The sequence below is a fragment of the Panthera tigris genome, chromosome A2 (genome assembly GCF_018350195.1).
Source record: "Panthera tigris isolate Pti1 chromosome A2, P.tigris_Pti1_mat1.1, whole genome shotgun sequence".
Classification (NCBI taxonomy): Eukaryota; Metazoa; Chordata; class Mammalia; order Carnivora; family Felidae; genus Panthera; species Panthera tigris.
The window spans coordinates 145018924-145043826 of record NC_056661.1 but is presented as its reverse complement, the minus strand read 5'-3'; the positions used below and the strand labels follow the sequence as shown (position 1 = coordinate 145043826).

Below are 24903 nucleotides of genomic sequence, written 5' to 3'. Positions count from 1 at the left end.
ACAAAAGTTATAATCACGCACTCCGGTGTGTAAAGGTATAACTTGCTTTATTTATCTGTAGCTCATACTAATTTAGCCCATGGCCTCATATTACCGCTAATAGCAGAAAACTTTAGCTTGGAAATTCTAGCTCGCTCAAATCACTTCCAGCTTTAAAAAAAATCTGTCTCCTGGGAGAAACCACAGCGCAAATCGGGATGCTTCCCTTCTTTTGGCTCTTCCCCTGGAGAGGATCTGGGTTCTTCAGGTGTTCATTACCCTGACTTGCTCAGGCCTCCTCATGGCATGGCAGGTCCTGGGCACAGGCATCCCCAGTCGATGGCCACTGTGCCACCATGGCCGCTGGCCGCATGGCCCCCGGGCTCGGCCTTCTTGCTTCCACCCCAGGCCTCCTCACCATTTCTTTGCTCAGAGCGCTAAACAGCTCAGAGTGTACCCAGCCTCGTGGGTACATTCTAATAACCTGCCTAGACCCCTTGGCTCGGCCATTGTTAATCTGCTCCTTCATTGCCCTTTCGGACCTGGGCCTTACCTAGAGTTCTGATCACTACCCATCCCCTCCATCTACCAATTTAACCTCTATCTCCTTTTAGGGTGGAAAGAGGGACTTGTTCTCACTTCACCCTCCTTTCTTCCATGTGTGCGATTTAGAGTAAAACCCGTGCTCTGTGTCCTGCAGGGGCCAGCTCCCGGGTACCCACAATCCTCCTCTTTTGCAACAAAACCAAAGTCTGGCCCTTGCAAATGCAAGTCTCGCTTTCTGCCTTGGACGTGCACAGGCCCACCCAGCGTTGCCGTTGACCTCCAGCTTCTTCAGAGTACCTGCCTTGCCCTGAGGGCGGGGCAAACAGACCCACTCTCTCTGCTCCCTGGGGGTGGAGGAAGGAGGAAAGTATTAGGAAAAACCTCAGGAGGGGCGCCTGGGAGGCTCCGTGGGTTAAGCGTCCAACTCTTGGTTTTGGCTCAGGTCATGATCTCATGGTTTCGTAAGTTTGAGCCCCGTGTCGGGCTCTGCGTTGCCAAGCGTGGAGCCTGCTTGGGATGCTCTCTCTCTCTCTGCCCTTCCCCTGCTCATGCTGTCTCTGTCTCTCTCAAAATAAATAATATAAATAAATAAATAAATAAATCTAAAAAAAAAAATAAAGAAACCTCAGGATTGGGAGGGTGTGCATCTTGTTTCTTCTATCTCAAAATATTATCCCTTCTGTCCCTTAAATAAAGTGCTTACTTAGTAAATGCCGGGCCGGGACTAACCGCTCAGCGCAGGACAACCATGGTGACTGTGGCAAAGAGGGGGGAAAAGAGGATTTCCTCTCCCTGGATGTGTGGTGCTTCGCCGTGCTGGCCCTGACTGGCCGTGACTCTGTCCAGGACCACCGGAGACTGCGAGGGTGCCCAGGAGGCGCAGGTCGCAAACCAGTGACTTGTTCACTCTCCTTTAGAGGGTGAATGGGATCTTCAAAGAGGGGGAGTCTGAAATGAACCCCTGACCCCTACCAACATAGGAAATGAAGCAGGAAGAGGAGGAAGCTGCCTGCCTGTCCCCACCTCTCCCTCAAGGTGCCGGAAATGTCGCCACCGGAGAGCCGCTGCTTTTGATCAAACATTGTCCAGGATCATCTTAGGATGTAAACACCAAGGGGACAATGTGCCTACTAGCAGCCCCCAGCAGGTGCGTTGTCTGCCGTGGGCCTGGAGGACCCACATTTGCAGGACGAGCAAGTGTAAGGTCGGCTGGCCCCTCACCCTCCTGAGTACCTGGGGACTGAAGAGGCGTTTCAAGTGCCCCTCTCCCCTCCTCAATGCGAGCCCAAAGGGGTTGGTGGCCAGCCCCAGAGGCCATCAAGCCTGTTCAAACTTGTATTTATCTCCTAAGGGGTCAGGGTTGGGGTGTGGGGAACAGGAGGCATCACTTGGGTTTCAGGAGGAGCCCCGGTCCTCGGGGAAGGGAATGAACCTTCCCGCTCTGCCCCCGGTGGTGTTGTTAGTAGGGGTGATTCAAGGTGTGTTCCATGATGGTCCGAAGCGCCAGCCACGTCTCCTGGGCCGTGGGGATGATCTGGGAGGCCGGCAGCAGGAAGCCATAGCGCCCCGTGTCCCGGAGCTCGAAAGTGAAGGAGAACTTGATGCCATTGTCATAGGCCCAGTCGACAGTGATCCCGCTGGCCACATCTGGATGTAAAACGGCAAAGAAAAAAAAATTAAAAAAAAAAAAAAAGGGCAAAGAAATGGCCCCCAAAGGAAGAATAGGGTGTTTTGCTAAGAGGCATCCTGAGTGGTAAGTGGGCCCTGGGAGCTTGACCCCAACTCACCCCGGACAGCATCAAGCTTCCTGACCCAGGCCTCAACCTGGGCCACCCCCTGCCCTCTCTCCCCATTCTCTCTCCCCGGCAAAGGGAAAGCTCCTCGAGGCCACCACCCTTAAGATCTCCTCTCTCAGGGACCATCACAGAGCCAGGCATTGGGAGTTGGGCATTAATTAGTGCTGCAGAGAAGCAGCTGCCTGTTTCTGGGTGCCACCACTCACCCTTCTATTCCGATTGGAAACCAGCTCTGACTCAGCCCGGTCAGACCTATGGCCCGGCCCTGTGGCCAACCAGTGCTGCCAGTCGGCAAAGAGACTGCACCGGCCCACCCCCCCGGTGGATGTGGTGCCGAAAGCAGCAGCCAGGGCAAGGGTCACTCACAGAGGGTGGTGCTGATGCTGCCATAAATGTACCGGATCCCGTGGACCTCATACAGGGCCTGCGCTGCGTCCTTGGCAAGATCGTACTGCGAGATTACATCCAGAGGGTGAGAGGCCGGGGCTCCCCGTGCTCCCACACCCTCACCAGCTGCTGAGAAACGGGAACTCGGGCGTCCTGGAAGTTGGCTATGCAGATGACTCTCACGAGAAGGGAGCACAGCACCTCCGGCTTTGAACTTGACCACATGGGAGCACGACAAGCTCTCCTCTCCTTCCTACCGTGGGGTCAACTAACTGGTCCAGACCCTTGTTTCAGAGTGAGGGCCTCAACCCTGTGGGAGCCTGCCTGATGCCTCCCCCAAGCCCCCAGCAGCCAAGCTCACCAACTCCTTCTGGTTTGGAACAGGCTCCGGTGAGCGGCCATAAGGGTACATGAGCATCTGAGAGTAGCTGTGAATGGAGATCAGAGCCTTGATGTTCCCATGGGATGTGATGAAGTCCACGATGGCAGCCACCTCTGGCTCCGACTGAGGGGAGGGCCCACGATAAGTCTCAGAGCAGGGGTTGTTATTAGAACCATTTCCTGGAAGAAAAATAAAAGCACCCAGAGGCTTCAAATTCCAAGGCATGGGAAAGACACTTACTGCTCACAAAATATCCAGCGACTCCTCCACATGTCCCAGCCTCCTTTGCAGTTTGGTTGAGGCCATGTGACTACTTCTGGCCAACGAGAATGTGAGCAGTAATGAGGTGTCACTTCTAGCTGGAGGCTGGTAAGAGCAGGCATGACTTCTCCACACTCTCCTCAGTCTATGTGGTTGAAAGCAAAAACCTCTAGATGGAGGAAGCATCCCGGATCCTTCTCTCACGATTGGGAGAAAGCTGCCAAGGAGAGTCACCTACCCACATTGAGCTTCCTGTGCATGAAAAACAAACTTTTACTATATTAAGCCACTGAGATTTCGATGGGTATTTATCACAAACCCTAGTCTTAGAGGGCCAACCACACCACGACTCAGCGACTCTGTTGCCCTTCTTTGCTCTCCATTTCTTTTCTTCCTCTTCTGTCTGCCTGCCCTCCCCAGGGGCCGCGTCATGGGGGGCTGGGCTGGGGGCTGGTCAAGATTTGGGGGTTATTTGGAAGGAGCCATCCCTGTTCTTCCTCTTCTTCCTCCTTCCTGAAATGACTGCGCACAAGCCCAATGCAGAGGTCAGGGATCACCCCAACTTCTGGAGCCTTCCAAGGATGCCAGAGGACCCCCCCCCCACCGCCCCCAGACCCTCAGGGCAGTGCACTGGCCTGAGGACCGGGGGGCCTGGCCCATGGACTGGTTCGGATGCTGCACTAGGATTGCAGCAAACCGGTCCTCCCCAAGAGCGCAGGGGAGGGCAGCGTGAGTGGGAGGGATGGTCTACAGATTACTCATTATGCAGCAATTAAATTAAGGCAATGATAAAACCATAAACAAAATCTTCCAGCCTGAGTCACCAACCCAGACACACACTATTTCTGTCCACAGGCAGGCCCGGAGGCAATTCTGTCACCGGGGAGTGAGACCCCCTCGGTCTGCGGGTCCTCGCCCGGGGCGGGGACCCTGGTGAGAAGGGGATGCGCCTGCAGGAAGCAAGGGTGAGGAGCGGCCCCACAGGCTGGACAGTGGCCCTGTTTGTTGTGTCTGCCGGGAGCTTCTGCACTTGCTACACTTGTTGAATGACAAACAGCAACAGATGAGCAGAGCGGGGGAGGCTGAAAGCTTTGTCTGCGTTTGCAGCCCACGCAAGGAAAGCGGTTCCCCTGCCAACGACCAGGTGGCTTTGCCCAAATATGGAGAAACACTTCAGGCCATTAGTTCTGGTTTGAGCTAAGCAGCATAAACTAATCTTCCCCTGACCAAATGGGAATTAGCTGCCTGCCTCTCTCTGACGTTCATAGTCAAAGTCCTCTGAGCCTGCCTGTGTCACAAGTACCTGCTAATGGATTCATTAGCTATTTATTTTTCCTTCTCTGAAAATGTAATTTGTAGCAAGGGGAAATCTCTGGAAGGACATGGTAAATTATTAAAAGCAGTAATCTTTGGGTGGTGGGATTATGGGAGCTTTTTGTCCCCTCTGGGCCTTTTTTTTTTTCCCATACGTTTTGTTTTTTTTTTTTTTTACATTGTATATATACTGATTTCCTCCAGCCCCCTGTGGTGAAACACACAAAAGTTATTTTCTTTAAAAGGTAATTTGTCTTTCTGCTAGCCAGTCTGTCTCAGGGTCCGTGGGTACTCACTTCAGCCGGTTCTGAGGGGCCCTCACGGATTGCAACTTGGGGCAAAGTGGCTGGTCATTTGAAGGTGAAAACACCCATTTTTACACGGTTGTGTTCCCTTACACAAGTGGTTACACACACAGTGCCAGATCCTCAGGCAGCCCCCACACCATGGGCTGAGCGCCTTGCTCTGGATGCTTTAGACGATTATTTTTCAATGAAAACAGACTGAGAGAAGCTAGATTTTCAGTGATGGGCAGATCTACAATGTTCTGTCTCATTGGTCTGGCCATCCATCTGCGGATCTGCTTTTCCACGGCAATGGCACTGCCTCCTGTGGAGCCAAACTCTGACCCCACTACACCCCCAGAATAGGGGGTGCCCACGCAACCTGTCTTGGCTAGACCCAGGATCCCGTTCATCAAATCGCTGCATTCCCAGGGTCCACATACTAGTCCCTAGGCTTTCTGGAGACCTCAGTTTCCCCATCTAATCCCTATGTCCCCGGTGTGGTAAGGGTGATAATCAGGAAGAACACCAAGAACTTGAGAGGAAGCTGCCCACCTCTGCCTGGAAGAAATATGGCCCTGCAGATACGCACCAGCCCATCAGCCCAGGATTACAAAGCAACTGGGTCGCAAGTAAAAACCAGGCTCAAGTCAGTGTCAATGATAAGAACTTGGCTTATTTTAGATTTAAACTACTGTTCTGGCCTCCCCAAAGGGCAAATTTCAGGTCATGACTCTCGGGAAATGAGTTTGAAGGCATTTTCTCTTGGTGGGCTCCCTACAAGGAAGGGCTGGAGAGATCTGGGGGGCATATAAACTCTAGGTTTTCAACAACCAGCAAGGCTATCTTGTCCCTCCTGAAGGGACAACCTGAAGACTCTCTTGTACCTTTCCCTGCCATATTTAGGATTTGACCCCTGCAGCAAGGAGCCGTTTCCCGCGTTTCCCACGAAGCTGGAGCGGATGCGTACATGGCCCACGCGTGTGCAACCCCTCCCCATATCGCACAGCCAATCCTAGGCGTGTGCTTGCCTGTTCCTGCCATGACTCACTCGCATTAACTAACTACATTGCCTCTCCGGTTATGAGTCCACATAACCTGACTGTGTGAGAGACGTGCCAAGACGACCTTCTCCAGCCCTGCCCCCAGGTCCAGCAGATTGCCATACCTCCAAAACCTGACTTCCAGTTCCTGTTAAGATCCACACCGATGCAGAAGATTCCAGGTCTGGTGGACTTGTTCTTCCGCCACAGGCGGTTCTGAAAAGCCCAGGGTGGGGGACATTCACCCCTTTCCCAGGGATGGAAGCCTCCGACATCCTGTCCTAGGAAGGGGTGGGGGGTGTCTGGTGGGACAGAGAGGGGCAAAAGGAAGGAATGCCTAAGGCAGGATGGGGCTGCTACGAGGCTGGGCCAAGACTGCGGATCGCCTATGGTTAAAGCTGTGGTGTGGGGAGAGGCCCGAGGACAGGCTGCCAACAGTGGCCTTCCCTGGGCAGCAGGACAGGGGTTGAGTCGCAGCTGTAGTACCTGAGTCACCTGCCTGCCTTCGTGAGACTCTCCACCAGGAGCCCCTGAGGGGCCAGCCCCCAGTGAACCTCAGCTCAGCTTCCCAAAGCCACAGTGACCGTTCCTGCATCCCCCCCCCCCACACACAGAGCTGACCCTGACCCCTGACCCTCTCCCTCCCGAATGTCCTCACCATGCTGTGGGTAAACGCAAACCCATCAGGGTTGGTGACGATCTCCATGAAGATGTCCATGGCGTTCAGTAGGTCCGTCAGCGTGCGGTCTTTGCCATATTCAGTGACAATCTGCAGGCCAGGGCAGAGTGGGTACAGGGTGAGGGATGGGAGGCGCTGGCAGGCTCTCCTCTGAGGTAGGTCAGGACTTCTGCACAGCCAGTGGCCGCGGGCAGGGGTGGCGTCAGGCCATCAGATACATTCTTTGCGGGCTTGGAGGTTAAACAACTAGAAGGCGGAGGGTGGATGTGGGCGCTGCGCTGCAAAAGGCCAGAGCGCGTGGCAGCTGTTCCAAAGGACAGGGGAGTAGAGAGCCCCCGAGGTTTAAACGAGCCAAGTACAATCTCGCAACCAGGGGCGCCCTAAAATAGTCGAGTAGCCGCCACCCCAGCCCCACCCCCATCATCTGTGCTGACCTTCTTGGCGGTCCAGATGCCAGTGGCATGGGTGATCCACTCCCGGGAGTGGATTCCAGTGTCGATCCAGATGGCCCGGCGCTGAGGTCCTCCAGTGCTAAACTGGGTAAAAGCACCGGGTCCCAAACAGGTTTGAACGGAGACAGCTACAGAGCTGTCCCTAGGCTCCCAGAAGGTGGCCCCAGGTGTATGGGCACTGCCTGGGGCGGCCCTGTGTCCCGAGACAGGGGCTGTATATGCAGGGACCTGTGCATGGGTCCGTGAAGTGCACATGCGTGGGAGCCCCGGTGACACAGTGGTGCACTGGGGAAGCAAGGTGATCCAGCTGGAAGCACAGAGCTTCCCAGGCCTGAAAGTGTCTGAGACTAGTGTTTCTCAAACTTTAAAGGGCACACGAATCCCCCCGCATCTTACGAAAATGCAGACTCTCAGTCAGTAGGTCTGGGGAGGGGTCTGTGGTTGGGCGTTTCTAACGGGCTCCCGGGGGTGCTGCTGCAGGTGCCAGGACCCCACTCTGAGTAGCAAGGTCCTAGGTCACATTAAAGAGAGGACACGGACAGCCCCTGGGGGAAATCAAAGCAGGGAATGAGGAGGTCAAGTCCCAAGTTAGATGAGAACACTGGGCCCTCTGGAAGAGTCCCCCAGGGCTGTCGAGAGCTGGAGCGCCGTCTTGTCTGAGAGCTGGACGTCAAGGGCCTTGAGGGGGCCCTTTAGGGCACATACTAAGACTTGTTTTGGGCTTGGCTCGACTCCACACTCCTACCTATCCTGCCTTCTTCATGACCAAGGCCATTGCCGCCGTCAAGTTTGCTCCAACTGTTTCCAGTGGCCCCCGTGAAGGGCTGGGAGGTCTCCCCACAGACTCGGGCCTATCTGTGGGGCTGCCTGAGCCAGATGACCTCAATCATTTGTAAATGAGGCCTCTATTTATCTCCCTTCCCATTTCACAGATGAAGCAACCAAGGGAATAGGGAGAATGCTGACTCACGCATTCACCTCCCAAGACCAGGGGTGATGACCACCACCCTGCAATTCCATCTCCTTTGCAACCCTCCCACCTACTTCCTGACCCAGGACCTGCCAGGTCGCTGCACCATCACCTGTCCATACCTGCGAGAGTAGGTCCCTGAACCCCACAGCCCCAAAGCTGTGGGTCACCTCAGGGCAGGAGTGTACACATCTTCTCTGTCCCTAAAACTCCCACCCTGCCATGACCCTACGTGAGTTCAGTCTTATGCCAGGGGCTCTCACTGTAGAGTCTGGTGGTCAACACTGCCCGCTTTTACCTTCAGGACAACAATGGACCGATTTTCAAAGCTGTGGCCAATCCGAATTTTTGAGACTATATCTGAGTGCTCGGCTACAAAGTTGTCGATCCAGCTATATATCTGAAAGGAATGAAGTTTGTCAGACCGGCAGGGAGGCAGGGAGGGGCGGGGCCCAGGCTCTCCCCGGATATCCTCCTTCCCCCACTCCACCCTCCCCGTGCTGTCCCACCTCCCTTGAGGGTCTAAAAGGACCCGGCGGGAGAATTGCACACATCAAAGACGCGGAGCTGGTGTCGAAGGCAACTGGCCCTGTGCAGAGCTGAGCCTCTTTCTGGAAGAGGAGTGTCCTCACCCTACCCAGTCCCCAGGGTCAACCTGCAAGGCTCTCAGGGTGGAAGTTTCTCTTGCTTCCACTCTCTTGGCCCATTCAGTCCGTTTGACAGACCCCACAGACCCAGCTGTTTTGGTCTTCTCGGCCCTTAGAGATTCTAAGCCGTTTGAAAGCAGGACTATTTATCTCGGATGTCAGTAAATACTGACAGGCCATATTAACCCCTTCCCTCACTCTTTCAATGTACATAATTGAATTACCAAACATATGGGAAAAAATGGATCTTCTCTTCCAGGCCATGTGAAACGGGAGAGTAATGACAGTGATACCAGAGGGGACAATGTCAATCCCATCACATCTTTTTCATGAAAATGGAACCTATGCCTTGAGTTTCTTTCTGGGCTGGGTGTCCAGAAAGGCAGGCTGTAACTGGGAGCAAGAATTGTCTCCAACTGAGGCAACTCTGTTCTATTCTACAAAATGGCTCTCCAATGTGCCTGGCTTCCTGTCCCTTCGATGCTCCAGGACCCACAGCTGGGGCCACTTGACACCAGAAATGCTTGTGGAGAAGTCAAGACCCCTGAGTCCCCAGCCACAGTGCTGGATTTGGAGATGCCACTACCTGCTCTGCTCTGGCCAGTGATGCATCCCTACCTCAGTGTTCTGCCTAGTAGACCTTTCCTCAGTCCCAGACCTGCCCTGGGTTGTACTGTTGAGTTCTCTCTATCCCTATATGAATCCTGGCTTCTGGACCTGTTTGAAGCTGTCTGCCTGACAGACCTTCACCCAGTGTCTGCTCTGCTCTCCAGAGACTCCCCAAGAGTCATTTCACACTCTCCCGTGAACCTCAGAGTCTTTCACTGGTCTCTGCCTGAGTCGGGAGACCCCGAGGGCCCAAAGGGACAAGAGAGCCCGGAGCTCAACTGGGCAGACCTACCTCCTCCAGGGTGTGGTAAGAGGCATAACTGAAGCTGCTGGTGCTACGCTCCAACCGGCGGGATTTGGCCATGGCTTCTCTCTCCTCATCCAGCAGCACCTAGGAGGCAAGAGCACATACTGGAAGGGAAGGGGAGAACCGGGCCAGGCAGGCCTCTTCCGAACCCCGCATCGGCTGGGCCGCGCACAAAGACACCACCGACACAGGGGAACGAGCCACCATGAGTGTGAGCTGCGCAGTGGGAGGAGATGCCGGTTGCCGGATGATTCTGCCTGGCCAGCTGGTGTTCGTGCCTCCATTTCCCAAATGAGCACGGGGCGAGGAGTCCGGAGAGCTGCATTCCCAGTCTGCCACCGACTTGCTGTGGAGCCTTGGCCTTAGTTTCCTCAGCATGGAAATGAGGATAGCAATATCTTGCCCTGCCCAGCTCATAGGATAAGATGTAATAAGGGATATGAAAGTATTCTAGAAGAGGGCTCGTGATCTATTGCCAACATTGTTTTTGCCCTCTATGAACACTGCTGAGTCAAGGCTCAAGCTGAACCACGTACACTGGACCCCCTGGGGGAGCGGAGGGCCCCCCGACCCACTCTACTCTACCCCCAGGGGGTAGCCTACACAGTTGATGTCCAGGCCATTTGGGAAACCAGCTATGGAGCAAGCTGATCCAAATAATTACAAAACCAATATGCCAACAATCTTTTACTTACTGTCTTAACTGCCTCTTAAACACAAGTATGGATGAACCAAAAGCAATGTCCTGGGCATCATTTGGAGTTGGTACTCCGCCCACACGCAGTACTTCTCACTGGCCATGGGGAGGGCATACAGTTGGATTGGGTTGCCCTCCCACATCATTCTGGGACACTCTTCCCAGCTTGGGATTCAGTGAGGTGGGCAAGTGCCCTTCACCCCAGGCTCACACCCTTACACTGGCACCCAGGGATAGAGGCACCCCAGCACTCTGCACTGACCGGCAGCATGGGAAGTGCCTCGGCCTCTCTGCCACAAAGGATGCTGGGAAAGCAGAAGACCTCGACCCGAAGTCACACAAGGGAGTCTTGATGATGTCTTGCTTCAGGCAGAGTCTTTCAGTTTACCAGGCATCCTTATCCTCATTATCTCCATTGGTCTGGTCAGATGACCAAATGACAGGGCAGGAATTCACTATTCATGTTTCAGAGATAAAACAGATTGGAGAGGTGAAGGGACTTAATGGCAAAGCCAACAAGGGGCAAAGGTGAGGTAAGAGCCCAGACATCCTATTCCTAGCCTTGGGTTCCTTAAGGCTGGCTAGCTATCAAAACTAAAGGTGAATAAGAATAATAAATGTATATATTATATGTAATACTAAATAACAAACATATATACGCACCCATAGATAGATATACATACCTATAGGTATATAATGTTGACCCTTGAACAATGAGAGGGTTAGGGGCACCATCTCTCCCACAGTTGAAAATCCACACATAACTTTTGACTTCCAAAAAACTTAACTACTAATAGCCTGCTGTTGGCCAGAAGCCTTACCAATAGCATAAACAGACAACACATATTTTGTATGTTATATGTGTTATATATTGTATTCTTACAATAAAACAAGCTACAGAAAAGAAAATATTATTAAGAAAATCATAAGAAAGAGAAAATACATTTATAGTACTGTACTGCATTTATCAAAAAAAAAATCCATGTATACCCACACAGTTCAAACCCAGGTTGTTCAAGGGTCCACTATATGTTTATCTGTGTGTGTGTAGGTACATATATGTGTGTGTATGTACAGAGAGGGCAAGAAAATGTGTAAAATGTTAACAACAGGTGAAAAATCCATCATACTATTCTTGCAATTAAAAGGTGTTCTGAAATAGCAAAAAAGTGTGGTGCCTGGGTGGCTTAGTCAGTTGAGAGTCCAACTCTTGAATTTGGCTCAGATCGTGATCTCACGGTTCATGGGATTGAGCCCCACATCGGGCTGCGCGCTCAAAGCACAGAGCCTGCTTGGGATTCTCTCTCTCCCTCTCTCTCTCTCTCTCTGCTTCTCCCCAACTTGTACTTGCTTTCTTTCTCTTTCTCTCAAAATAAATAAAAGTAAAACATTTTAAAAAACTATTTGAGGGGCGCCTGGGTGGCTCAGTCGGTTGGCCGGCCGACTTCGGCTCAGGTCACGATCTCGTGGTCCGTGAGTTTGAGCCCCGCGTCGGGCTCTGTGCTGACAGCTCGGAGCCTGGAGCCTGTTTCAGATTCTGTGTCTCCCTCTCTCTGACCCTCCCCCGTTCATGCTCTCTCTCTCTGTCTCAAAAAATAATAAATAAACATAAAAAAAAAACTATTTGAAAAAAATAACAAAAAAGCAATACCCTGAGCATAGAAAAATAAGACAGTAAAATGTCAGAAAATACCACTATGAAAACAATGCTTGTTAGGATAGAAAGATTATGATTTCAAGCAATTTTTAAATGTTCCCTATTTTTATATTTTGGCAGCATGTTTCTCCTACTTCAATAAGTAAAATCTTCTAATGAATAAATAATACTAAAACAAAAACAAAAAGGCCTAATGGCTAAAATAAAGTAGCAGCCATGGACTCTTCAGTCCCAGGGCTGGAAAAGAGGCATCACCACCATCCCCGCAGACAAGGCCGTTGTCCAGTGCCCACTCACCCTGCTGCCCCGGTCAGCTTGCTCACAACCCTCAAGTTCACAGATTTAAAAATGGGACTGGAAATCGCTGCTTGGGCCTCATTTTCTTTTCTTTTTGGGCACCGACCACACGTTAGGCAATTGTGATTGCAGTGTTTTTTGGCTGAATTAGCTAAGCTGGATACATTCCCACTTGGGCAAAGCTGAGATTGCTGGGCAAGTAAGGAAGCCTGGAGGAGCCTTGACCCTTGCTGGCACAGGCACCTCCCTGGGACACTCTAACAAAAGGGACTTGTCTTCTCCCAGGAAACCAACGGAAATCTCAGCAGCCCACCGTGACCAGTGTGTGCCCATCACTTTGGGCCAGGCACTACCAGCTGTGGTGAGCAGCCGCAGGGAGCCAGCAGCCCGGGGCTGGTGCACCCGGAAGTCCCCCTCCAGTCCCACCGAGATGAACTTCCTAGGGACTGGCGGAGGACCTGAGGCGGTGGGAAAAGGTGGAGGACAGGGAGGAGAAATTGGGAAGCTCTTCCCACAGCCCAGGGACACCCACACAGCAGCAAACAGCTCCCAGGAGGCCATTCTTTGTTCCACAGAAGGGCTTGGGGGCAAATGGGAAATGGGCACCAAACTGCAAATAACTTTCCAAACACCCTCACAGCCCTGTGAATGGATGTGACACCCGCTCACAAATTGGGAATGCTCAGCCCTCACAGCTGGGCCCCAATCCCAAGAACGCTAATCTACCCTGGCCTGAAAAATACACAGATGTTGGCTCCCTTCACAAGGCCGAGAGGGGAGAGGGGAGAACTGAGAACGCAGTCTTGCCACAGGCTCGGGGAAGCCTAATTACAGCCCTGTCAGGCTTCTCAGAGAAAAAAAAGAAACGACTCGGAAGCAAGCCATTTGCCTCCCTGGAAGCCATAACCTGACAAGGAAAGTAATACCTTGGTGTGAATTAATTTATGACAGGGGTGAGGAAGGACGGGAACATTAAGCAAAGAACAGCACCTCCAGGATGGAGGAGGGCAGGAGGCCACGGGAGGCCCAGGAAGGGCGAAGCTGACGCCTGAAAGGAACCAGCACTCGGCCGCTGAACTCCAGCTGCGCAGACGTAAAATGGACGCATCTCCCCCCCCCCCGCCCCCACCCCCGCTCCGTGACAGCAGCAGTCACCTCTCCTCATGTGTCCCTGGCCTTCTCTAACAGGCCCAACATTTGCAGTAGCAGCTGCGTGGCTGGTAGCAAATGCAGTCTGTGCCTACGTGGTGGGTGGCTACAGACCCGGGGTTCTTAGCGCGGACCCCCTCAGAGGTCAAGGCTGAACGGGTGGCTGCACTGCCCCAAAGGCAGAGTTAAAACCACCCACACAAACAACAGTGACAACTGTGGAGGAGGCAGATGGCTCAGGAGCAAAGAGTGCAGGGCCCGGGGCCGGGCTGCCTCTGGTTAAATCTCGACGCAATCACTAATGGGGCACTAATCTCTCTGGGCCTCGGTTTACCAAAGTATTCATCTCTCTCTGTGCCTTCAGACATGGGGGTCACGTTAGCACACACTTGAGCACATTCTTTAAGGGGTTCCCGTGAGGCTTAGAGGGGTTAATACACGTAAAATGCTTGGAGCGTCGCCTAGCACGAAGCCATGAGGAGGAGCAAGAGGAGGGTGGCAGGGCGACAGTAATTTGGGGGGTGACTCACCTGTGAGCAAGGTTTTGAAAGCAGCAAGGGAATAAGTCATGCAGGTATCTGCAGAAACAGCATTCTACTCACAAGGACCAGTAAGTGCAAAGGCCCCGAGACGGGAATCTCATCAAGGGCCCTTGGGCAGGAATGGGTCAGGCAAGTTCAAGGAACAGTAAAGAGGTCCAGGTCTCTGGAGCAGAGGGAGCCAGGGGAGGGCAGTCAGTGACGAGGGTGTTGTACTTCAGGGCCATTTTAAGGACTTGGGCTTTTACTCTCAGTTAGGAAGTCATTGAGGGTTTTAAGCAGAGAAGTGACATAATGGGATATAATATACAATAATAGTAATAATTTTAAAGGACCCCTCTGAGTGCTGTTTTGAGACTAGGCAACAGGGAGGCAAGGAAGGAATTAGGGACAGCAGTTAGAAAACTCTTAGAACAATCCAGGTGTGGGGCTGACGGCGTGCTGGCCCAAGGTGGTAGCATAGCATAGTAAGATCATTTTATTTATTTATTTATTTATTTATTTATTTATTTATTTTAATGTTGATTTTTGAGAGAGTGGGGATGGGGCAGGGGAGGGCAGAGAGAGGGGGACAGAGGACCCGAAGCAGGCTCTGTGCTGACAGCAGGACGCGAACTCACGAACCGTGAGATCATGACCTGAGATGAAGCTGGACGCTCAACCGACTGAGCCAGCCAGGTGCCCTGGTACGATACAATTTAAAGGGAGAGCTGACGGGATTTGGTGAATGTGGGATGCGAGAAAGGAGTTGAGGACGACTCCAGGCTTCTTGCCTGAGTGACCGGAAGGATGGTGTTGTCATTTCCTGAGATGGAGAAGGGCTGTGGAGGAGCAAGTTGGGGGGGAGGGGGCGGGGCTCGGTTGGGAACGGTGACATTTGAGACGCCCGTTAGGCAGGCAGGTGGAAATGAGGAAGAGGCGGTTGGAGACCCGAGTCTGGAGTTCAGGGTGAGTGTAGGAGTCTGGCTGGAGATGCAAGTATGAGAATATTCAGGAGGCTGAAGGTATCCAACGCCGTGATCTTGAATGAGAGGATCCAGGGGAAGTCAAAGGACAGAACTGGGAAATAGGAAAATGACATGCAAAGGAGAGCCAGTTAGATGGGATAACATCCAGGAGAGGACAGTGTCCCGGAAGCCAAGACAGGACATGTTTCAAAGACGAGAGAGCAACCAGCTGTGCTAAATAAGGTGGAAGAACAACGGGCACTCAAAGTTGGCCACTGAGTTGGACGTAGGAGCTGTGGGTGACGAATGTCAAGGGCAGTTTTGGTGAAGTGAGGGGTGGACAGTCCACCCACGGAGAAGGATGGAGGTGACAAGTATGGCCCGTATTTCCAAGAGTTGTGCTGTACGGGGAAGCTGAGAAATGGGGTGATAGCTGGAGACGGGGGGGACGGGATCGAGAGAGGATTTTGGGGGGTAAGAGAAATAACTACATTTGTATGCTAATGAGAATGATCCAGTAGAGAGGGGGAAATTGGCAAAGCAATATTTACACTAAATTGCATTTTGCTCTAGATGCTCAGAGCCCGGGTGATTTTTGTGTTCTCCGTTGTGCTTTCCCCTATTTTCCAAATTATCTAACATGAATATTTATTAATTTTGTAATCAGAAAAAAGCCATTAAAATCCACAGAGCTGATTGCTCAAGTGAAGCTTTTCCATGGTGACTCATCCTAGAGAAAAAAAAAACAAAAAACAACAACACCAAAACCAAAGGGCTGAGAAAAAAGGGGGAGGTGAAGAAAAATTAAATGCAAATAGAGCTCACTCGGAATCAGATAATTTCTTGCCTGGCCCACTGCAATTTCCTCAGCCCCCTCCTGCCTGTCAGTCTCTCCCTGCTCCTGTCCCCAACTCAACATTGTCACTGTCAGAGGGATTTTTTTTTTCTTAAATGCAAATCTGATCCCGTCAGAGCCCTCCCATGGCTCCCCCATGATTTTTCGGGATAAATCTCGACCTCTTCACCCAACAGAGGATGCCCCTTGTGATCTGGTCGGGCCTCACTGCCAACAGGGAGGCGGGGGGGGGGGGGCCCTTCCCCTCCCGGTCCCCCTTCGCCTGCTCTTCAGCCGCACCGTAATTACCGCCTTCTCAGAGCCTCCCTACGTGCAGAGCCTCTTGTCCTCGGCTCCCATAGCAACCTGCTGCACGCCATCAGCTCCATCAGCAAGCTCATCCACTCCATTGTAATCACTGCTTTACTCGCCTCCACTCCCCACCCCCGCGACCCGGCTCCCCTGGATACGGAACCGGAACCGGAGTTCCTGTCTTTGTGTTTCCTGCACCTTGCACACAGTAGGTATCTCCAGATCAGTAGATGGAACAAACGAACCCAGCTCTTCCATCTCAAGCAGGCGTCTGATCACAGCTTAGGGGAGGGTGGGGGTGGGCAGGGCGGGGAGCAGGGGACACTTCCCTTCCTCAAAAATCTCCAGCACCCCTGGCCAAAGCGAAAGCCGGAAGCCGGCACCAAGGTTTTTCACGCTCCCTCTCAGCCTCGTGCTGCCGAGCAAACACACCCTCACTTCTTTCCTTTCCTCGCATCCGTGAATTCAACCAACATTTATTAAGCCCCAACCGAGTGGCAGGTGCCATGGGAGGCGCTAGGGCATAAAGATAGATAAGAGGCCCGAGCCTGGACCTTGAGGGGCTCAGGAGAGGGGGCCCTGGAGACAAAGACCAACCTAATAGCAAGGCCTCTGTCTGGGCACACTCTTTCCGAACCTGCCAACAGAGTCATTGTGGAGACCGTTGAGGGCCCGCCGTGCAAGAGACGCTACGCCAAACGCTACGGCGGAGAGATCCGGAAGATTCAGAAGAGATTAGGCCCGTGCGTCAATAACCGAACCGGAAGGCTAGAGGCCAAAAACCTGAGTGGTGCAAAGCCTTCCCCTCCTGTTAGCGCCTCTGAGCTTCTCTCCTCCTGGACACCCTCCCCCTCGCCACCACAAATCAACTCAACACGGCAGCCTCCCCTACCCCCCCAGCTCCCTCCAAGCCAAAATGGGATCTTAAGTATGACAATGGGAGCTTGATGCACTGCAGACAGAGCGAGGTGTTGGGGGAAATCCTGCCCGGCTGGGTTAGGGCAGACAGTCCAGGGCATCTACTGACAGGGAGTAAAAACGCCCCCAGAAGGGATTCCAGCCTGGGGACGACGGGGGGAGGACAGGCCAAGGAACGTGAAGAGGACAGCTCCAGAGGAGCCAGGGGGCAGGCTCAGAGGTGCCTCTGGGGCCATTTCTGATGTGCAGAAATCAACAGAACATTTTGAGAGACCTCTTCGCATTCTGCTGGCTCAATGCTGCGGGCTTTCAGGGCGGGGCAGAAGCGAGGAAATGCGAACCTGAAGATGCCCGCGTGGGCGAAAAATGAGAATTGAGTGCTGTTTCTTTCCATGTGGTCCCCTGTCTTGTCTGCGGGAGTTTCCCCATTTGGGTTTGTGGGGGATTAATGAGAGGAAGAGGCCACCCCTACGCACTGAGCAGCAAACACATGTGCCCCATGAGGGACAAAGGTCTGGGCATGGATCTGAGTGGCCCAGCCCGGTGCGTTCGCGGGAAAGGAATGCCCCTGATGCGTTTATCCCTTGGCATGTGATGTCATGTGTGTGCGCTCCGGGAGACTGGGTTCTCAGAGAGTAGCTGCAGCGCGCCGTGGCTGGGGAGGAATGTCTGGGGCTGCGATCCTGCAGGGGCACCGCAGCATCTGTGGAGGGGTGCGGCCAGAGGCGCCTAACCGGCACGCGGTGCCCACAAGAAGCGCTTTAGGAAGGGGGCTCCTTGGGATACCCTTGAAGACAGAACAACAGAAATAAAATGTCACGGTGAGCTGCGCCGACCAGGGCGGGCGGGGACACTGGCGCGGCCGGGATGAAGGCTCTCTCTCTGTCCTACCCGAGGGTGGGTGTGCAGCCCTCCCAAAGCTATTCCCCTGGGAGGATCCTGCCTGGGAGAGGAGCCTGGGACCTCCTAGTACCGAGAGCCTGGCGGTACAAGTGTCGTGGGACAGCCAGGACGGCAGGGACGGTCAGAAAAGCAAAGGGACTCTTCCAGAGCTGCCTCCCCCGGGTGCCCAGGAAAGACCCGAGCTACCTGCTGCTGTCTCCCTCCTCCCTGGTCTCCTCCTCTGCTGTGAGCTGCAAATCCCCCCACAAGAGGACTCGTCCACAAGTGACTGCCACTACCACACGAGGAGGACGTCCCCCCCTCCCCCGACCGTGGGCTCTGTCCTAGATTTTACATATTCTCTGAGAAGTGTGAGGTGTCGTTCCTTCTACAGCAGGTCCACAAGAATGCAGACGGAACTCTAGAAACCTGTCCACTGTGAGCCCTGGGTTGCTTTCCTCTGGGCTGGGCTCAAACCAGAAAGGCACGTGGAAGGTGAAACCCTAGCCATGGTGCTGGGGCAGGACCTCACCTGGATGTCCTTTATCATGACGCTGTAAGCAAGGCCGTGAGAGCCCAGGTAAGCCTTGACGTCTTTCAGTTCAGAGAAAGGAACTCTCATATCCACCGGGAGGCTGGGCCTGGCTGGGCCACGCCAGAAGTCCACCTTGGCCACAAAGGAAAGGAAAATGGGATGTGTTTAATCGCGTGTCCTCATACATGATCCTGTGGGCACCTTAGACAGGCAGACGGTCTTCTTCTCTTAGACTGTTAAAAGGGCCCCAGTTCCAAAATGAAAACCCTCAGGCCGAGCACAGAGATGGGGGCAAACAAAACCCCCGAGCTGCGTTTCTTTCTCCGATTCCGAGCACCCTCGCTCCCAGCCTCCCTCCAACTTCGCCTGGACCCCAAGAACCCTAAACAGTTGCTAAAAGTGAGACAGCTCATCATACGGGGCATTCACATGGACAAGAACCCTGGTCAGAAGGGGGAGGCATCACTGCCCTCAAGCCCTGGGGAGGGGGGGGAGGAACCCGACCTGGATTCCCATGACCTCCAAATGCTACGTCTACTCACCAACTTGGAAAAGGGAGAGAATTCTTATAAAGTGTTATGAGTCCTGGTAGATAGGGGCACTCAGACGAATAGGGACAGGGGCTTTGGGCCACATCCAGAAACACCTGGTTGCTTCGGCAGCCCTCAAACAAAACCCTTCTACTGTAACTGTTGAAGAAAATGTTTTCCATTGTGGAATACTCGCAGAGGACAAACGTTCTCGGAAACAAATGCTCGGGCTGACAGGGACGAACCCAAATAAAACACAGGTTCGCCAAGCTGAGCCGTTTCAGCGGGGGAAACCGATGTGTCCAGTCTGCATACTACTTGGCATCCCACCCAGAGACCTATGTACTCCCCGGGTGGCTTCCGGACATTCCAGTCATTTGTGAGGTGGCCCCTGACAGGGTCTGCTCGGCAGCTCCCCATCTAGGACAGGGGAGAAGGCCAAGAAAGGCCACCCAACTCTCCGGGCGAGTGTTCCCAACCTTTCCCGAAGAAGATCCCACATTTGATTTTCCACGGTGTTGTGATCTTTGGCAGATATGATAGGGGCAGGTTTGGGGTTCGGGGAGCAGGACAGGGGGCTGGAGATGCAGGCCACTGTAAGAAAGTGGAGAACACGCTCCCCAGCCCTGAGGAGTCCTCACCTTCTGGGGCTTCAGGCCCTCCAGATCCCTGAGAAGTGAAAGCTGCTTCTCATTTTTAGCCAGGACTCGAAGAACCTGGTCTCTGGAAAGACACAGGGAGGGTGGAGGGAGATGCTGAGACGGCTCCCTGGAAGGCTGGGCTAGGGGACCCTGAGGACCAGGCTGAGGGGACCCGGCAGGAAGGCTGGGAGGCTGGAGGAGACTGAGCAGAAGGACGTGCCACTCTGGGAAGCACGTGAGTCCTTCAGCATGGGACAGCGGTCGCTCCAGACCAAGGACAGACCACCCGAGCCACTAAATAAAGCCCGTCACAACTAGTGACGAACCCAGCAGCAAGACAGGGGAGGAAGTATGGGACAGGAATATGGGAGAATGGAGGAGGCCTGGGAAACAAAAGGAACGAAGGGGAGAAAAGAATAGATACAGAGGGCAGGGGAGACCAACAGTGGCCCCGAGTGCTCTTCGTACAAGGGCCGAAGGCCGTGGTCTGTCCAAACCCTGTGCCCCTTCCAGGCTTCTCTCAAGAGCTTGAGGACATGGAAGGGGAGATGAGCCTCACGCTAACATACGAGAGGAAGCTGAGCCCTTCCCATCCCGGGGGAGAGGCCGCGAGAGGCTGTGCGCGTGACCTCCGGTGTCCGCCACCCGGGATGCCGCTGACTCCCTCCCTGACTGGCTTGGATATCAGGGAGGATGAACCCCGCCCCCCCAGCCCCCTCCAGTCACTACTATGGGGATACTTTGGGGTCATTCCATTAGGTGACGTCTGGGAAGCTGAGAAACATGTCCCTAGAGGGCCTGGGGTAAAATCCTAATGCTTATTCGTATTCGAAGGAGGACAATACTGTATCCATATGGTAGGGATACAGAGTCTTCTGGGGGTTACTAACGTCTTTAAGAATCAGAGAAAACCAGGGGCACTTGGGTGGCTCAGTCGGTCAGGTGTCTGACTTCAGCTCAGATCATGATCTTGCAGCTGATGAGTTCGAGCCCCATGTCGGGCTCTGTGCTGACAGCTGACAGCTGGGATCCTGGAGCCTGCTTCGGATTCTGTGTCTCCTTCTCTCTCTGCCCCTGCCCCACTCACGCTCTGCCTCTCTCTTTCTCTCAAAAATAAATAAACATTCAGAGCGCCTGGACGGCTCAGTCGGTTAAGCGTCCGACTTCGGCTCAGGTCATGATCTCACGGTTTGTGGGTTCGAGCCCCGCGTCGGGCTCTGTGCTGACAGCTCGGAGCCTGGAGCCCGCTTCGGATTCTGTGTCTCCCTCTCTCTCTGCCCCTCCCTAGCTCATGCTCGCGCTCTCTCTCTGTGTCAAAAATAAATAAACTTTTTAAAAAAATTTTTAATAAAAATAAATAAATAAATGAATAAACATTCAAAAAAGTTTTTCAAAATCAGAGGAAACCATCCCCCCAGAAAAAAAATAGATAAACAATTTTACATATAAGCAAGAATCGGGGGAATCTTGGAGCCCTGGAAACTTCCCCATGGGCTGCAGATTAAGAACTCATGCTGTGGAGGGGGGGCGGGGGGGGAGGTGGCGCCTGGGTCTGACTTCTGCTCAGGTCATGATCTCGTGGTTCATGAGTTCAAGCCCCGCATCAGGCTCTCAGTGCAGTGCCTGCTTGGGATTCTCTCTCCTTTCCTCTCTCTGCCCCTGCCCTACTCGTGCTCTCTCTCTCTCAAAATAAATAAATAAACTTAAAAAGAAGAAGAAGAAGAAGAAGAAGAAGAAGAAGAAGAAAGAACTCATGTGGGGAAGGACAGTAAGACAGCTGCTTGTCCCACCCTTGAGTGTGAGAGTGGGAGATTATGGACCTGAATGGGAAGTGAGGTCCCAACTCCCTCTACTTTGACCAGGTCCCAGGAAGACAGCCTCCTCCCTGCTGGCACATCTGGTCCCCAAGCTCTCAGCAGCCCTTCCTCCCACTATGGAGCAGCCACTCACCCTGTGAAATTCATTTGGCCCAAAGCTGCTGCCAGAATAAAGCTGAAGACCAGGAGCGTCCACCTGTCCACAGGGGACAGCCCAGGGCCCACGCCTCCTCCAGGGGCCCCCTGCATGCTTCTTCCTTCAGGCGAGCTTCAAGCCCTTTCTTCGTGCGCAGGCATGGCCGAAGCCTCAGGACAGGACAGCACCTAAAGGCCGGCAGGCCCGGCCTGAGAAGGGGCGTTAGGTTCTCTCTGGGGGAGACCCAGCATGTGGCTCCCACACGCAGGGCCTTGACAGAGCTAGGGCCACCCCTTCCCACGGCTAGGCAAATCCCCTCCTGGCAAGAGGAAAGAGGAAAAGAGGAAGACGAGGCTCTTGGCTTTCCTTCCTCCCTGGAGGTTTGCTGGGCCAGCCTCTGGTGAACATCAAGTCCTCCTTCTCCGGAGAAACAGAAGAGTAGCTGGAAGGCCCCAGGAAACCACTCCGTTCCTCCCTCCTCATTTAATTCTTTTCTTTTGCTCTCCTTCTCCCTCCCCATCCGCTCACGCTTCCCCTGGGCCACGTCCCCCTTACGCATAAGGGTGTGGACGCCATTGAAAGAACGCTGGGTTTAGAGACAGGGACCATGGGCTCACTTCCTGTCTAAAAGACCTCGGGCAACTGCCCTAATCTCTCTAAGTCTCAGTTTACTCATCAGTAAATGGGGTTAATAATACCTCCCCTCCCTACCTCACAGGGGTTGGGGGGAATATTAGATGAGACAACGTGGGTGAACTGGCTTGGCAAAGCCTGCAAAATAGAATGTATTATTATTTCCAAGCATTAACTCTTAGTCACAGCTGCATCTTAGGTCAGCACTCCAGTTGCAGTGGGGAGAAGGGGGACAGAAGGGAATAGAGAGGGGAACAAAGGAAATCCATATAGCACGAGAAAGAATTCAGTGAAGACTCCCTTTTCTCTATGTTCAGCTGGCCGCCATTATGCCGGCACAGGTAGTGGATTTTCTGCCAGACGTGAAGGTCACTGCAATCATTATAGTTCTCAACAGACAGCAGAGTCAATTTCTCAGTCCTGCTGAAGGCCCACACAGCCCCCTTTATGGGCTGGGAATAGCAGGAATAAAGCCGAGGCCAGCACACAAAGCAGTCATATTGGAAGGAGAGAGTGAAAGATGATGTGTGAATGGTAAATGATGAAACTAACAGAAAATCCACAGGAGGCGGGGGGCGGGGGGGGGGGGAAGGCAGAGACTAAATCCAACAAAGTTGTTCAGCAGAGGACGTCAACAAAAGGCCACTTAACTGTCACCGGCGATTCTCAGAAGCCCCCCTCCCCATCCATACTTTCCCAGAATGGCCAATTAACTGGCCATGTGTGCAGAGAGGGGAGCTCTTTTATTGACAGAATGCCCTGCTCCCACACCCCGCCGGACCTACTCCATTATTTCGTGGTTCAGTTGTTCAGACATGCCAAACTCTCCTAGAACCCTGGCTTTGGGAACTCTCAGACAGAAACATTAACAAAGGGTTTAAGGACCTAGAAAAGAAAGCAATTAGGCTTTCCACCCAAGTAACATTCAGCCTTAGTAGAAACAGGAATAAAAGAATGTCCTAGTAAACAACAGCTCAGGAATTTAAAAGAAAAAAGTGGGATGGTGCTAGGCACCAAAAGTACCCAGCATCGTCTCGCTCAAAAGCATCATTTAAGTCACTAATAATAAGACAACTATCCCTGTATTTGGTTTAGGGGTGGGATGAGAGAGAGAGAGAGAGGGAGAGAGAGAGAGAGCGAGAGCAAAAGAAAAAGAGAGAGGAAGAGAGAAGAGCACTTCGGAATTCTTGAGAACTTCCAGTAGAACTTTCTGTGATAATGGAAATGTTCCGTGCCTGTGCCATCCAATAGGATAGCCACTAGCCACTCGAAATGTGGCCAGTGAGACTAAGGAATTGAATTTTTTATTTGATTTCGTTTGAATTAATTTCACTGATTTAAATACCACGGTGGCTGATGGCTATCATATTACACGGTACAGTTCTATGGGAATTCACTAGCCCTAAAGCAGTGCCTTCAATGGCTGGATATGAAGCAGAGACACAGAGCGGGGCTTGACTTAATACCTAATATTGGCTTCTAACCAAAAAATAATTATTCATCTAATCATTTACTCAATAAGCGTCTACTGCATATCAATAATGTGCCAGGCACTTTCTTACTAGGAATAAAGTATGGGAATAAAACAGAGAACAATACAGACCTGGACCTTAGATTTCTAATGGGGTGAGTAGACAATTAGTTTAAAGAGCATATAAATAATTGTAAAAATATAGCTGGCGTATGTGCTCTAAGGCGCAAATACAATCTACCATGAGGACAGATAACAAGGACTCTGCACGCGCTGAGACGGGGAGAGTTTCCTGAAAGAAGTTTTGTTGGAGGACTTTTACCTCCCGTGAGTGGGTGGTTTAGACACCCAAACAACCCTGCCCACATGAAACATTTTATCCACTAACATTCTGGATAAAATGAAATATTTTTAATAACTTTTAAAACATATCACTGAGGGGCGCCTCGGTGGCTCAGTCGGTTAAGCATCCGACTTCAGCTCAGGTCAAGATCTCGCGGTCAGCAAGTTCGAGCCCCGTGTCGGGCTCTGGGCTGACGGCTCAGAGCCTGGAGCCCGCTTCCGATTCTGTGTCTCCCTCTCTCTCTGCCCCTCCCCCGTTCATGCTCTGTCTCTCTCTGTCTCGAAAATAAATAAACGTTAAAACACATCACTGAGTGGGCATGAAAGTAAGAATCTACAGATCCCCAAAAGAAGTAAAAGGCAGACATCAGAGAAGTCAGCAAATTTTCCCCACGGAAGAGTTCCCTCAACCCCAGAGTCCTTGATCTTCCTCCTGGAAGAACATACCTAGCGTCTATGGCCATTTTCCTTCTGCTTGAAGTATAGCTCTTAAAACTTTCCTTTCGTGATAGTCTCCGTTTCCATTTGTTTGAAATTTTTGTTATCTTGCTTTCATTCTTAAAAGAGTTTAACTGGGTATCAATTCCAGGTTGATTATTGCTTTTCTGTCAGCACATTGGAAACATCCTCCCACAGTCTTCTGGTTTCCATTTTTACCGTTAAAAGGTAATTAATTCGTCTATTCACTGTTCCTTAGTAGGTGATCTTTTCCTACCCGGGTTGCTTTGGAGATCTTCTTGTCTTTGATGTCCTTTAGTTTTACCTTCATGTATTTATTCTTCAGCTATCCCAAATAGGTCTAGAGACTCAATGCAATTCTGGTCAAAAACCCAACCATTTCACCAACTGTCACAAGCTGATAAAAATGTATACCAAAAACACGAACAAACAAACAAGCAAACATCCTAA

At 52.4% G+C, this 24903-nt stretch overlaps 1 protein-coding gene across 6 annotated transcripts; it reads right to left on the bottom strand.

Moving 5' to 3' along the window:
* Positions 1 to 1844: 1844 nt before the first annotated feature.
* On the bottom strand, positions 1845 to 23337 carry CPA5 (carboxypeptidase A5). 6 transcript variants are annotated; one of them, XM_007078093.3, is made up of 13 exons: positions 22833 to 23337; positions 22260 to 22319; positions 21546 to 21757; positions 19596 to 19677; positions 18422 to 18556; positions 9642 to 9740; positions 8392 to 8493; positions 7106 to 7207; positions 6651 to 6761; positions 6118 to 6208; positions 3070 to 3269; positions 2688 to 2772; positions 1845 to 2172 (listed from the first exon to the last, which is right to left on the bottom strand). In XM_007078093.3, the coding sequence occupies exons 3-13, from the start codon at positions 21659 to 21661 to the stop codon at positions 1985 to 1987; spliced, it is 1311 nt and encodes a 436-aa protein (XP_007078155.1). In that variant the 5' UTR covers positions 21662 to 21757; positions 22260 to 22319; positions 22833 to 23337; the 3' UTR covers positions 1845 to 1984. The 6 variants fall into 6 exon arrangements, with proteins under 6 accessions (XP_007078155.1, XP_042828343.1, XP_042828350.1 ...); XM_042972409.1 differs by having other exon boundaries at positions 22963 to 23337; XM_042972416.1 differs by having other exon boundaries at positions 22967 to 23337.
* Positions 23338 to 24903: the final 1566 nt, after the last annotated feature.

Excerpts from the sequence above, each read along its gene's own strand:
- CPA5 (XM_042972400.1), bottom strand. The coding sequence starts at position 21,661 with ATGCAGGGGGCCCCTGGAGGAGGCGTGGGCCCTGGGCTGTCCCCTGTG. Across the intron at positions 6,209-6,650 it reads TTGCGTTTACCCACAGCATG|AACCGCCTGTGGCGGAAGAA; the intron begins GTGAGGACATTC and ends TGGGCTTTTCAG. Across the intron at positions 3,270-6,117 it reads CTGGAAGTCAGGTTTTGGAG|GAAATGGTTCTAATAACAAC; the intron begins GTATGGCAATCT and ends TTTTTCTTCCAG.